Source organism: Thunnus maccoyii, chromosome 9 (genome assembly GCF_910596095.1).
Source record: "Thunnus maccoyii chromosome 9, fThuMac1.1, whole genome shotgun sequence".
Taxonomy (NCBI): Eukaryota; Metazoa; Chordata; class Actinopteri; order Scombriformes; family Scombridae; genus Thunnus; species Thunnus maccoyii.
In genome coordinates, this window is record NC_056541.1 from 5,799,647 (window position 1) to 5,813,171 (window position 13,525).

The window sequence follows — 13,525 nt, forward strand, 5'->3', positions numbered from 1 at the left end:
TGGCATTTTTATTCAATAAATGATTTTGAAACCATTGTTATTAAAATTGTTGTTAATTAATTTTCTGTTAATAGTGAATCAATAGATCAACTTATTGTTTGTGTACTAAATCAAATGGAGACCGAAACAGGGAACATTTCTTCTTCTAATAGAATAATAAATAAATATTTCCTCTAGGAGTTTTTTGAGGATTAGCCGATCTGAGCTCTGATCTAAACCTGTTTTGATTGTGACCAATTGTTTTACAAGTGTAAAGTTTTACAAGTTTACACAAATCCTTTAAATTGTTCATTGTGCAAGAGAGAAAATTAACAAAGTTCCCAGATGCAGACATTTTTCCAATGAGCAAGAAACAAAAAAAAATAGAAAGTAATATTAACACTCAACAGTGACATGTTCCAGATGTCTGAATATATGTAATATACATATATATAAAAGTGACCTGATTGGGTGTTTCAACCTTTTTCGACATTATGAGGCCAGAGCGTCTCAGCTCACTGCTGTATGATGATGTTTCTGTGAATAACTGATTGAAACTCCCGGCTTGTTGTCACCTCCTATGAGCGCCGTTGATTTTTACTTGTTCTCTTTCTGTCTAGAACACGTTCCACTACTCGACAGACATAGAGGGGGGCGGCGTGGTGAAGATCCCGGCAGCGAAGGGAGACGATGCGTGGAAGGTTTACTTTGACGAGGTGCAGCAGGATATCGTGGATGAGTTCGCCATGCGTTACGGGATAGAGTCCATCTACCAGGCCATGACGTAAGCCCACTAATGTTAATGTAATGCAGGTTTACTGTATCCTGCAGCAATCAATTCATCCAACAGGTTATGACGTCAGCTGATTGTATGGCTAAATCAAATCAGGAAATAGTTCAAATTTGTGTGTTTGTGTTTAGTATTTGTAAGCCTGTATGTGTGTGTGTGTGTGATGAGAGGTGGGCGGAGTTGTCATGAACTATAAACAGAATGCAAATTAGTTTATCTCTTCTAATGAGAAATGATGACCTGTCACCTCTGAGATTTCCCAGCAGTTTGATTGGATCCCTGTAGGCAGGTGGAGAGAAAGACTCAATGAGCGTACACACACACACACACACACATACAGGGTTAATTACAGTAATAATGTTGTAATAATAACGTTGTAATTTGACCTTAAGGGGACATACGAAAGGTCTACGAGTATGTTTTGTACGTTGGAAAGAAACAAAATCATATAACACAATCATACCAGGAAGCTTTGAGTAAATTGAAGTTGTAAGCAGAAATGGCCCAGACTTCGTCCCAGTGGAAATGGGAATATGAGCCAATCAATAACGCGGCCAAATGAAAATGGTGATTGAAAGAGTCAGATGCACTGTAGCCATTATAGACCTTTCACTTCTGACTGCACACTCATTGCATTTCGGCAACATTTTGGCTCCTCCGCTAGAACAAACTTGGCAAATTTCATATTCGTTTGACCCTTGCAGGTGTTGTTTTTTATTATTTATGTTCTGGAGTTAATAATCCATCCAAACAAATTAATAACACAACATGACATGAAACCTGTGTGAAAACATTTGAATGGATGTAGGATGTAGATTGTGAATGGTCTGATAACTTTCACTGTTCTCTTTGCCTTGCTTTTGGCTACACAGTTGTATTCGTGCACCCTGGAGTTGAACATAGTATTCAGATCGATAATTTTTACAATAACAATGTGTCAAGTCAGAATTACATCAGAATTATCAGCGACTCTGCAGCTCCCCTTCGGCTTTACGGAGCTCTATAGTGAGTTTCATCACAGACGCAACAGAAACCTGTAACTTCTGTTACATAGACGCTAATCTGATTTAAAGATTTGTCTGTAAAACCAACTCTGAAGATTGTTTTAATTCATTTTTTTGTGTTTCCCTCCCACCTCTGCATCTCTCTCTCATCTCCCAATTACGCCCAACCCTTTCCTTCCTCCCTCTATCCGATCCCTGCATCCTCTTCCTTCTGCTCTGTAATTTACGACCGCCTCCCTCCTTCTGATCTCTCTCTCTCTCTCTCTCTCTCTCTCTCTCTTTCTCTCTCTCTCTGGCCTCTTTATGTCTTCTTCTCAACTCCTCCTTCCTTCTGTCTCCACCTGTCTCATCCTTCCTCCTTCCTCCCATCATAACCCCACCTTACTGCCCTCCCTCTCTATCCTGACTTTTTAAACTTCTTACTGCCTTCAAATTGTCCTCCTTTCGAACCTGCTCACCTCCTTTCTTCTCTGACACCCCCCTCCCTCCCCTCCCTCTCTTCCTTCCCTCCTCAGTCATTTCTCTTGCCTGTCCTCTAAGTACATGCTGTCAGGAGTGCCAGCAGTGATGAGCACCCTGTTGGCCAACATCAATGCCTTCTACGCCCACCCCACAGCCTCCACCAATGTCTCCGCTCCAGCCAGATTTGCAGCCTCCAACTTTGGGGTAAGCAACTACCAGTTACGAAGAAATAAAACATATATAATCACGTATCATTGCAATACAATCCATCCTTTCGCCCAGTTAGACCATTTGTAAGTATTTTTGCCAAGTGTCACCTGTTGATAGGTTGTAAGATATAGTTCTAGTGCAGACTCGGCTTTCAGGTGATGTAATACATCTTGATGACCAAGCAACATCAGCAGGCCATTGAATTTCATTTCAAACGACTTGCATCAATTTTAAAAATCGCAATGGACAGGAAACAGGTTATTTGATAATCACTGAGCTGCTTAGACCAGTTGTTTTAAGGCTCCACCAGATAGCCATAGTTTAAATGGAAACTCGGTTGTATAAAGACTTTTTTGGCTAAAGAAGGAGCTGCATGAAGTTGGAAAATGAAAAAAACTGTCCATCATGAGTCAGACAATGCTATTGGAGTGCAATGCTAAATCGGTGGATTAATCTATACATGAACTTGTAAGGACTGCAGTGGAGGTGTTTCTTCATGCATGTTATCGCTCATTGTGGAATTATTTTATCACTGATATATTTGTTTGATTTGTGGTACTAACAGTAGTTAGCTAACTGACTGATTTCACATCAATACTCACAACACAAAAATGTGTGCACTTTAACAGGAAGACTTACAAAAAGAGGCAAACCGATAGGAATACTGGACAGGTTTACTCCGATAGTAAAAGTGTCAAAATGTTTACAGTAGTTTGCTAAAGTAGCTTGTAATCTAGTTAGCTTAGCAAGCTAATTAAAGCAAGTAAATAAGTTGACTCCTGTCAAGCTAAAATTTAGAGCGATCTGGAAACCCACCATATCAAACTATTCCTGAAAACATTGCTCAGTGGACTGTTAAACTACTGAAGGCAGCCTCAACATTGCAGTATTTTTTTATTTTTGTAGCTGCCACGCATGTTTCTTTAATGTGTTTCAACGATGGCACAACTACAAAGCTTGTGATGCAGCACAGCAGCCAGTGATAAACACACAGATTTGAACTGCAGTAAGAAAAACAGCCATGGTGTGTGAACAGGCTGCATAACTACAAGTAGAAGACTCATTTCCTTGTATTTCTTTTAAGGGGTTATGGGCTGGTTCTGTGTCTGTCTGCTCTGTTCACTCATCCTTTGTCTTTCAGTGACTAATTTCAGTTGATTTCTCAGACATTAGCCATTTGATACTGATGAATGCTGGGAAATGGCACATTCACAACAGAACGCCATCAGTCTCTCCAACATGGTTATCAAAGCACCACAATTACAGGTCAAAAGACGGACAGTGATATATGATTGCCTCAGGAGGATCTGCTTTATTCTCGGTGGATGACATGTTTACTTTGATATTTGTTTGTCTTCTTCCAGATCATTGTAGATACAATCGAACGTTAAAATGTCTTGGTGCTAAAGGTTACGTTGAGACATGACATTTTCATGTTCTCTCTCGGATGAATTCCACATTTAGCCTGTCAAGCTGTGTTTAGCTAAGCCAAACATTCACTGGAAAAGGCTTTTTTTGTTCTTGATATGGTTATTTAGAAATACACAAATAGCTTTTCATCATTGTAATGGCATGTGAAGAGGTCACGGGTCTGCCCGTAAGTTCAAAACTGGAAAATTGGCTTTCGTGTACAGAACACAGACCCAGACTCACCAAAAAGAGTCGAAATTAAACCACATCAAAGACACTAAATCAACAAAGGAGCAGAACATTTCTAGAGGGAAGCATTTTTGTATTCTTATCCTAAAGCACTCTGACTTTTTCTGTGAGGTGTAGCTTTGTTTATAGGTAGTTGGATTCAACAAACTATCTTAACTGCCCCAACTTGTCATAAATTACTCGTTTCAGCCTGATGAATGTCACCTGTTTCTGAGTTTGTGAGAATGGGTCATTAGCATAATCAGTGCCCTGAAAATTACTATATAAGACGTCCTGTTCTACTCTATTTGTGGGCAAGTTTCATTCACAAAAATGTTATCAAAAGGCGATCAAGGGATGTGACAGTCAGAGAGATATTAGAAGAGATAATATTATAGCCTACAATTGGTGATGTTACACTGTTAGCTGCAACACAAAATGATACTGGAAAGACCTGCAGAAACACTCTGAGGCAGCTGTTTCCAGCTACTACTGAAATGTAAAAGTTGCTGCATCAAAATATGCCATATTCTCAGTAAATGGTCAAACTATGATGATGATAATATGGTGAACAGAATATTAATTTTGCATCAAGTTTTGTTTTAGTTATATATTTTATTTTAGTTGATTTCATATCAAATTTAATATATTAATTCAGATTAAGACATTCATTATAATCTAAGTCAAACAGATGTTTCTCCCCTTGTAAATAAAGTCAGACACTGTCTGTTCATGACTCATACGACAGATCTGAACCACTTGTAAATTTTGTTCGTACCTTAGAGAAAATTACAAGTACGAGAAAACTGATGAATGCCACAAATTGTCTCCAATCACTCGTACGTGCCTCTTAACAAATCTATTTGCATGAGGCCCATTATTTGTTGCATGTTTCCATTATCTTTAAAGCTATAGTTTGTCTTAAGGTAAGTAGTGTCACAAAGTCATCCCTCAGAGGGTGACCCAGGTTGTCTATAATATTTGAAGTTTTGCAAAGGACCTGTCTCACACACACATCCATGCTACTGACCTGTACAGAGCCAGTTGGCGTCCTTTTTACGCTGCTAATAATATTCCTCATTAAATAGTAATTTCTTATCACTGTGGGACCTTTGGAACAGCTCTGAACTTCGCAGTGGTCTAAATTCGGCCCGTGGGCCCCGCTGGAGCCAAAGACAAGGTTGGAGAGGGAGGGAGGGAGGGAGGGAGGAGAGGGAAGGAGGAGGGGGGCAATGACAGCTAGAGGCCGAGCTTAATGACTCCTGGGATCTTTGCCAATAGTGCCGACTTCAGTAACCCTACTGGTTGCACTCAGACTCCAGTGATATACGAGCGACTGCAGGCGGCGTGTTCTTGCTGATGGGTCACGTGGATGCAGACACTCTTCCTCTCTGTCACTACAGGCAGGTTACAGCTGTTCGGGTCTATGTCGGCTTTGTAATAAGCCCTGTCGGATAGGTTAATAAGTTTCTTTGTCCCATTAAATTTCACTGAATTGAGTCATTTTTTTATGTGGCAAATAGGAAAAAAACTGTTTCATTAAATCTCTTTCCCAGTTTGATTATAGAGAACATCAGTAACACTTAAACGTCTTGACAGTAATTAATGCACGACTCAGCTGGAATTAATGTATGAATTAATTCATTACACATCACACTGTAGTCTAGAGAGAACACACTAAGAAATGACTATTAAGTGATGTTTGACTTCAAATATAAAATAAATGATCCCAAAATATGGAATGTGGGATTATTAAATTGATTCACCAGTGAAGTCTAAACCATTAACTAACGTATCTGTTATTAATAAATAAGATAAGACAGGTTTATTTGTTAAGTACCTTATAAAACAAAATGCAATTTAAAGTGCTTCATATTAGATAAACAGGCATGAAGACAAAAGAATAAAATAAAACAGAAGATAAAAGTAATTTTAAAAAAGCCATAAGCAGTTTTATTTACAATTATATTATATATATATTGTGTATATATATGTATGTTATATATTACAATTATATCCACTCATATAGCATTTTTAAAAAGCCAAATTTAGTGAGATGACACAGAATGAGGAATAAAAGCAAACAATACCCAGTGTAGAGCATTTCAGTGAAAAATATGTCTTCCTTGGGGACGAGTTGGAAAAAAAAAAAAAGTATGTCATGAGTCAGTATGTAAAAAGTTCTGATTCAGCACTTGAAATAAAAAATAATGAAATATGAATGTCTTTTTGTAAATTAAGTTACTCAAATCTAATACATTTTAAATCATAAACAAGTCAAACGATCATATCCTATTGAAACTGAGTGGCTGAGTTGAATCATATAGAATGAACTGCAGTATATTGTGTGTTTACCAAATTATCTTTATCAGATCATTGACAGTTTATTAAGATATTTATAAACCTCTATCAATAAGTCATAAGGTTTTATCAAAGCATTTCATCAAATGAAAGCTTACTGTTTCTTTGTAATGAACATTTTTATGAACTTTTACAATATATATACATATAATGAAACTTAAGACCACATATTACAGTAAATCAATGAAGAATAAGTGACAGAACAAACATAACAACATTTCATGTTTCTTTGGAAACATACTGTAATATATCTGACACTTAAAATGAGACTGTCTTCCAAATCATTATAGAAAAATAGAAATCTTAACTGAAGGTGCATTTACAAGTCTCTCGTAGTCTTCCTCAGAGGATGAAGTTTGCACAGTTGGCGTCAACCTAAGTATGAACCTTGTAAGAATGTTTTCAATGAACACGTGTCAGTAACCAGGTTTGTCTCCAGGTTTGTCTGGTCTCAGACAGCTGATATTGTCTTTTTTTTCAGGGAAGTAGATAACAATAAACTTTTCTTTACTATACTCTGTAACTATTTACTGTTTTTCTGAAGGGGGTTATTAATTCTTTTATCGCATCAACTCTTTTGTTATTGTTGGTGTGCCTGTTATTGATTTGTCATCTTCCCCCAGTATGTACCATGCCTAGAATAACAAAACGAATCTTCAAAGTATCTTTTGTGCTCCATCTGTCTGTTTTTTATTGTCTTTCTCTTTCCTCTCTGGTGTTGCTTTGGTTCTTCCCAGTCAGACCTCAAAAAAAAACATTATTTCACGCGCTTCTTTCTTTTCTGGGACTTTATTGCCTTTTTGCTTAAATGTTGCACCAAACCAATTTCAATCCACCTGTTGCCATGGCAATAAGATCATTTCCTAATTTGCAAAACTTCACTTCAGCCTCTCCTCTTTCCTTCTCATCTTCCGTCTCTGCCCTGCCCTGCGTGTGTCTGTAAAAGAGGCCATCGCATCGATCTGTTTTTCCTCTCTACTGCTCTTCATAATTCACCTCTGAAATCATGTCACTGGCACTGACAGTTTTAGTGACATTGTTATGTTATGTTGTACAGGTGTGCGGATTTGTTTGTTTGTATGCAGACTGTGTGTGTGTGTGTGTGCAAGAGCAAGGAGAACAAAGACATGCAAGCATCTCACACCTCCCATCTGTTTCTTTGGAGGGAAACTATTGATGCAGCAGTGCCAGTGGCAACAAACATTATTCACTGGATTCTTTTTGGTTGTTTTTACCATAAAATACTTTCTCAGGGAGTAGTTACTGAGCATCCTTTTCAGCAATGCCCCATCACCTTTATAGTGTACATCTTCACACCTGAGAGCTGCAGGCGGTGCTGGTGAAACTGCTGTGAATATTTTACAACTGATTTTTCTGTAATTTTATAGGATTAAAATGTTGGACGTCTATGTTAAACATGGTCAAAGTTCCAAAACTTGAGGTGAACGGTGAATGTAAAATGTTACCCTGTAAGTCAAAAGCCAGGGCTTCAGCCTGCTCTAATGCTTGGTTTGCAATATTTCCCTCTACGTCCTCGTTGTGATGATGTCAGATTGTTTGCACATGCCCACAAACGGCCTTTATTACTAAGATTGTTCCATGTGCATGATCAAGTTCAGGCTTGAACTTGAACGGATGTATTTGAGAAGTTTCCAAAGAAGTGAAATCCTTCTACTACTGTTTGTTTTCGTAGCCTCCGGAGATGCTGGAGGTCTGCTGAGAGAAGAAGAACAGAGTGGGCTCATCGGGAGGGGGGTCTTAAAGAGACAGGAGATAAAACAACCTGTTTCAGACAGAAGATGAACTGAGCTGAACTTCAGCAATGTCTGAAAAAACATCTGAGCAGCAGCAAAAGCACAGTTCGACCTTAATGTCACTGACAGACCTAGTGTCATTTGAGCTTCTATAGTCGGTCACGCCGAGGCGATTCCCGTAGTGAAACACCTCAATCTGTTATCAGAGAACCAGGGATTATGTTAAGTAACCCAAAGTTTTGTTTGATAATACCAAAATCTAGATTTGCTCCGTTTTTGAAGTGCCTTTTTCATTAGGCTTAAAAAATGTGTGTGTTTTGCTTTGAATTTGACTCCACCTGAGAGGGAGAACAGGTGCAGTATTGGTGACAATAATGATTTGTGCTGAGCTACCAGCCTGTTTTCAGGAGCATATGCTGCTAAGTGCAGTCGTGTTTTGTACTGTTGTCAGCCTTTTATCAGCGCTCGCTTGAATTGTGCTTCCTGCCTTTTTTTGTCGATAATATGAGGGGCAATTTGACCAAACACTGTAGAAGGAAAAAATATGCTGCAACTGTTCTCCCACGTGACTGTACTGTCAATAATTTTCATCTAACATGAAATTATCAGAATGTACCCCAACACATGGAGTCCCACAGCCAAATTGCTATGACATTTTGTCACCAACTTTTGTTTTGTTAATGTAATTGAAACGTTTCCTGCTTTGGGCAACAGTTCATCCAGGACCAGAGCAATACATGCTGTCTCCTCCAAGACAATTTAATGTCATCTGCCTTCAGCAACTTGTTTCAAATAGTATTTATTAGCTTGTTGTGATTCTGCACCTGTTCCACTAGGAAAACAGAAGCCGCTGTGTTGAAACCAGCTGGGTTACATCAGTTGTTAGCGCTGTGAGGTGGGATTTCTTTCAGATTAAAAGAGAAAAGATGTAGTTTTGTTGGACTAACGACCAACTATCACTACAATATCTTATTGTAACTGAGCCAGGGGGTATGATGGGTACAGTATGACAAAATCAAATAAGTACCAACAAACAGACATGATGTTCGCCCACTAATCAAGTAATATCATACAAGATTTGGCTGACAGCAGGCAGGACAAGAGAAAAAAAAAGAAAAGGAGGACAGAAAGGCAATAAAACAATGATAATATATTACAAAAACTGCTCTCACCAATAATAACTGAATGATTTTGGTGTATTTAAGCCCCTCAAAAAAACATGAAAAGGCCTATCATAGGTTTATTTAATGGTGATGAACACTGAGTGACAACAAAAAAAATCCCACCAAGAAAAATGTACACGATCGCTCGCTTTAATGCAAAAAAAGGTTAAGTTTGAATTAATTTCCATTATCCCCTTCAGGCTACTTTACTTAATTGTTAGGTGTAGCCTTCGGGTTTAAACTATAAATTATTACCAATTAGAGAAGAAATATATATCACGCATCTGATGAATTGGGACATACTGTAAGCCAAATGGTTTAATGATCGCATAAATGGTGTCACAGCAGCAGAGGACAGGAAGTTCATGAACTCTAGGATGAGAATCACTGGCAGGAGATCTAAAGGGAGTAACCTGCCCCTCAGTATGTGGATGAGCAGGAAACAAGGGGAGTGAAACCAATTACAGATATAATTCATATAGTTGCATGTGAGAGCATGAGTTGACGCTGTGTACGTGTGTGTTTGTGTGTGTTTGTACGTGCATGTGTGTGTGTGGTGAGGACACGGATGGCCTTGCTGCAGGGAAGGACTATTTGACAATGTGTTATGTTTTAAAGGTCATAAATGGGGTTTTATTCTTGTCTCAAGCTTTTTAGGTCAGAGGTGTGTATGTGTGTGTGTGTGTGTGTGTGTGTGTGTGTGTGTGTGTGTATTTCCTGGATTTACGACCTTGTGAGTGAGGAAGGTTTTTTTTTAATTGAGTCAAATAATATATGTATCCTTGAGATCTAAAAAAAAGTGTTGAATGCATTTTAATGAAATACTCATAAAGCCCCATTTTAGAAACCTGCATTGTTTACATCCATATGTCGCCGCTAGCAGTCTTCTTCTTCACTGCGTTTTGTGCATTGCTGCGTTTCTCTGTGTATTACTGCCAACAAGACAAAGAAATTTAGGGCACACTCCATAACACTACTAGAGGTTGAAAACTCCTAAGGATACCTTCATGGTTAAGGCTTGGTTTTAGAGTTCAGGTTCAGGCTCAAGGTTTATGTTTAAAGATGAGGTTGGTGATATTCTTATTGCTAACACATCCCATAAAGAGATCAAACCAACGAGGCAGTACCGGTCTCTAAGTGCTTTATGACCTCAGACTTGTCTGTGGCACTCAGCCTTTAAGAACATTTGTTCCTACTAAAAGAGAATAAAATTTGCAGCGATCAGATCCACTGGATCGATACAGTTACTATGAAGTGGTTCAGGTATTGACTAGATGTAATCGATCCACATTAAATACAATTTCTTTGTCAATATTATTACCAAAATGCGTTTCCACTGTCAGTTACTTTCATTAATTCATCACAGTAAGCAGCCAACTCAGTTTCAAGCACCACAGCAGTCCCTCATGTTACCTTACAGATACATCTATCTAAATTGATGTATCTGAATCGGTATTGCAGAGAATAAGTCAGATCTGTACATCCCTTAGAAAGAGGGTTACTAATTGTCTTAAACAGCTGAGCGGCTGAGTATTTACAGCAGCGGGACTGTGTCTGTGGGACTGAGTGAAACAAGAATACAGTGCTCATGTTCATAGTAATGAAGGAACATGTCGCCCGGTGCAGCTGTGTGGCTCATTAATGTGTTTTTAATTGTTTTTGCACAACAAAGCTTTGGATACACAGACACTACTTGTTAGTAGGATCAATTCATTGTGGGTTTCAGTCTCTTCAGTAAAGAAATAAACCATATCTCCAGACTTATCCTTAAGATTTGGGCTGTGCTTTTTGTATTTAGCTGTGCAAGTTAGCATTAGGGGATTTTCTCACTTCCACTCATTTTCGTCTCATCCAAAAACCAAACTCTTCTCCTTTGTTTCTCCTGACTCAAAAAAAGCCATAACACACACACACACTGTTAGCATTGTTCCTGCCACCATGGGACATCTAGATAGACGTAAGCAAACCCAGAGTTGAAAGAGTCTTTGAAAAGTTGATTAGAATTTGGCAATTCTGAGTCGTCTCTTAGTGCCAGTTAATGTTGGCCACTGCTCGTACTTTCATCCTGAGATAAAAATAAAGGGAAACCCTCTCCAGTGTGCAAACAATGCATGAACTAATTGCATGCAACCATGACTGGCTACTTTTTTTGGGAAGTGAAAGTTTGAGGTATGACAGATATCCAAGGAAACGTTTGAACTGTTGTACAATTAAATTGCACCGTTTTGTGGCTCGTTATTGTTGTTATGAATGTTTTTATTGAATTTTTTTGCAACCAAGAGAGGAAAATTTTGCCAATTTCTCGTCAGCCTAGAAACCAAGCTCCTCTTTCTTCCTCCCCCATGTTCTTTCTGTCAGACAAAACTCATTTTATGCACCATGTCGTGACTTCCACCGCTCCAGAATATTCTCTCTCTCTCTCTCTCGCTTAATATCAGTTTGCTTTATTGGCATGTTGTAAAAAACATATGGGGGGGAAAATAGTGGATAAATCAAAAAGTAAGCAGTGCCTAGCTCATCCAGTGTACGTGTCGTCATGTCTTCTAGCAAGACGCTGAACCTCAAATTGCTCCGGATGAGCAGGCCGTAGATATTAGTGTGTAAGTCACAGCGCAAGTCATGCACAAAAGCAGCTGCCAAATGCATGTAAGGTGTTCAAAATGACGCGGGTAGGAGGGCAGCAAACACACCTTGAGTAACTACTCTGTTAAAAATGCAACATAGGGAGAACCACTCGTTTACAGTATCTGGTTGCAGCACAATCAAACAGACTGAGAGAATTTATCATGTCACGTTTCAGTAATGAAGACCAACAAGGTGATACTGAACTCATTATTGTCTTCTTCATTATGTGAAATGCACACATGTTCTGGCCTTTTTTTGTCCATATTATATCCAGAACCTACATACATCAGTTCCTTGCACATGGATACGCAATTTTAAACAAGTCAAATCAGTTTTTACTCATAAAGCCCAATATCACAAATCACATATTTGCCTCTAAGGGGCTTTACAATCTGTACAGGCACTATCCTTAAACCCTCTATTCAAATAAGGAAAAACTCCCCCAAATAAAACCCTTTAACAGGGAAAAATTAGAAGATAACTCAAGAAGTGCAACACAGGAGGGATCCCTCTTCCACAACGGACAGACATGCAATAGATGTTGTGTTGTTCATTTATACGGAACTGACGAAGAAAGCAAAATTCCATTATAGAAAGAATTATAGATAGATTGATCGGGAGGATGTCGAGCAACTTCCATGTGCTGCCAAACAGATAAGTCCTGAGCCATACAACATCCTCTATCACCATGGAGACCTGGGAAACGGACAGACACACGCACAGGAGAAAACTCACAGCACACCATTCACACACGTATAAGGAAGAGAGAGAGAGAGACGAGGGGTGAGGCTGTGTCTCCCAGAGGATGAAGATCCAGATCCAAAACATCTGGAAATGAGACAGAGATAGCCAAGAAAGAGATAGTGGTCCCAGGACAGCCGGTAGTCCAGTACTTCACTCATCCTGGGATCTTATCTGAGTGGGAAAGGCGACTTAACCAGAAACAATTAAAACCATTATATAGAAAGGCAATTAAAGATTTTAAATACATTGAATGGCTATCATTGAAAAAATGCTACCCAACTAAAATAATATAATAATATTTATAATGGGAATTAATTAAATTGAATCTTAAGGATCATATCTTTGCATTTAATTTGACACTTTACACATCTTGTGTTGCATTGAAGGCTGTTGTATAGGTTGCTAGATCTGTTTGTTGTGTGACAGCAGAACAAAACTCTGTTCCCCCAACATGAAAGGAAAGTTTTTAATCATCAGTCATGTGTCAAAGAGCCTGCAAAATATTTTTCAGACTTTTGATGATATTTTTTTCCACTTGGAGTTTGTATTTGCAGAAGGAAATGTGTCTCTGTTTCAACACAGACCAAATCATTTCAGCCTCTCCATCTCCATGTTACACACATTTATCCAGACAGGGACAGATGTTCAGACTCATTCAAACACACGGGAGTCTGAGCGAAATCTCTTTCTTTTCTCTTTCCAACAGAGAGATCGTTTTGTGAAACTCCTGGATCAGCTGCACAACTCCCTGCGGATCGACCTCTCCATGTACAGAGTGAGTCTCTGCTTTCAGCT

General features: G+C 38.7%; 1 protein-coding gene across 1 annotated transcript in view; it reads left to right on the forward strand.

The window, feature by feature from the left end:
- Positions 1 to 13,525, forward strand: part of LOC121903738 (protein unc-13 homolog B-like) — a 202,444-nt gene that overhangs the window by 142,196 nt on the left and 46,723 nt on the right. The window contains exons 20-22 of the mRNA XM_042421073.1: positions 600 to 763; positions 2,289 to 2,439; positions 13,437 to 13,505. Of these exons, the coding sequence (XP_042277007.1) occupies positions 600 to 763; positions 2,289 to 2,439; positions 13,437 to 13,505 (384 nt within the window). The remainder of the gene's footprint in view (positions 1 to 599; positions 764 to 2,288; positions 2,440 to 13,436; positions 13,506 to 13,525) is intronic.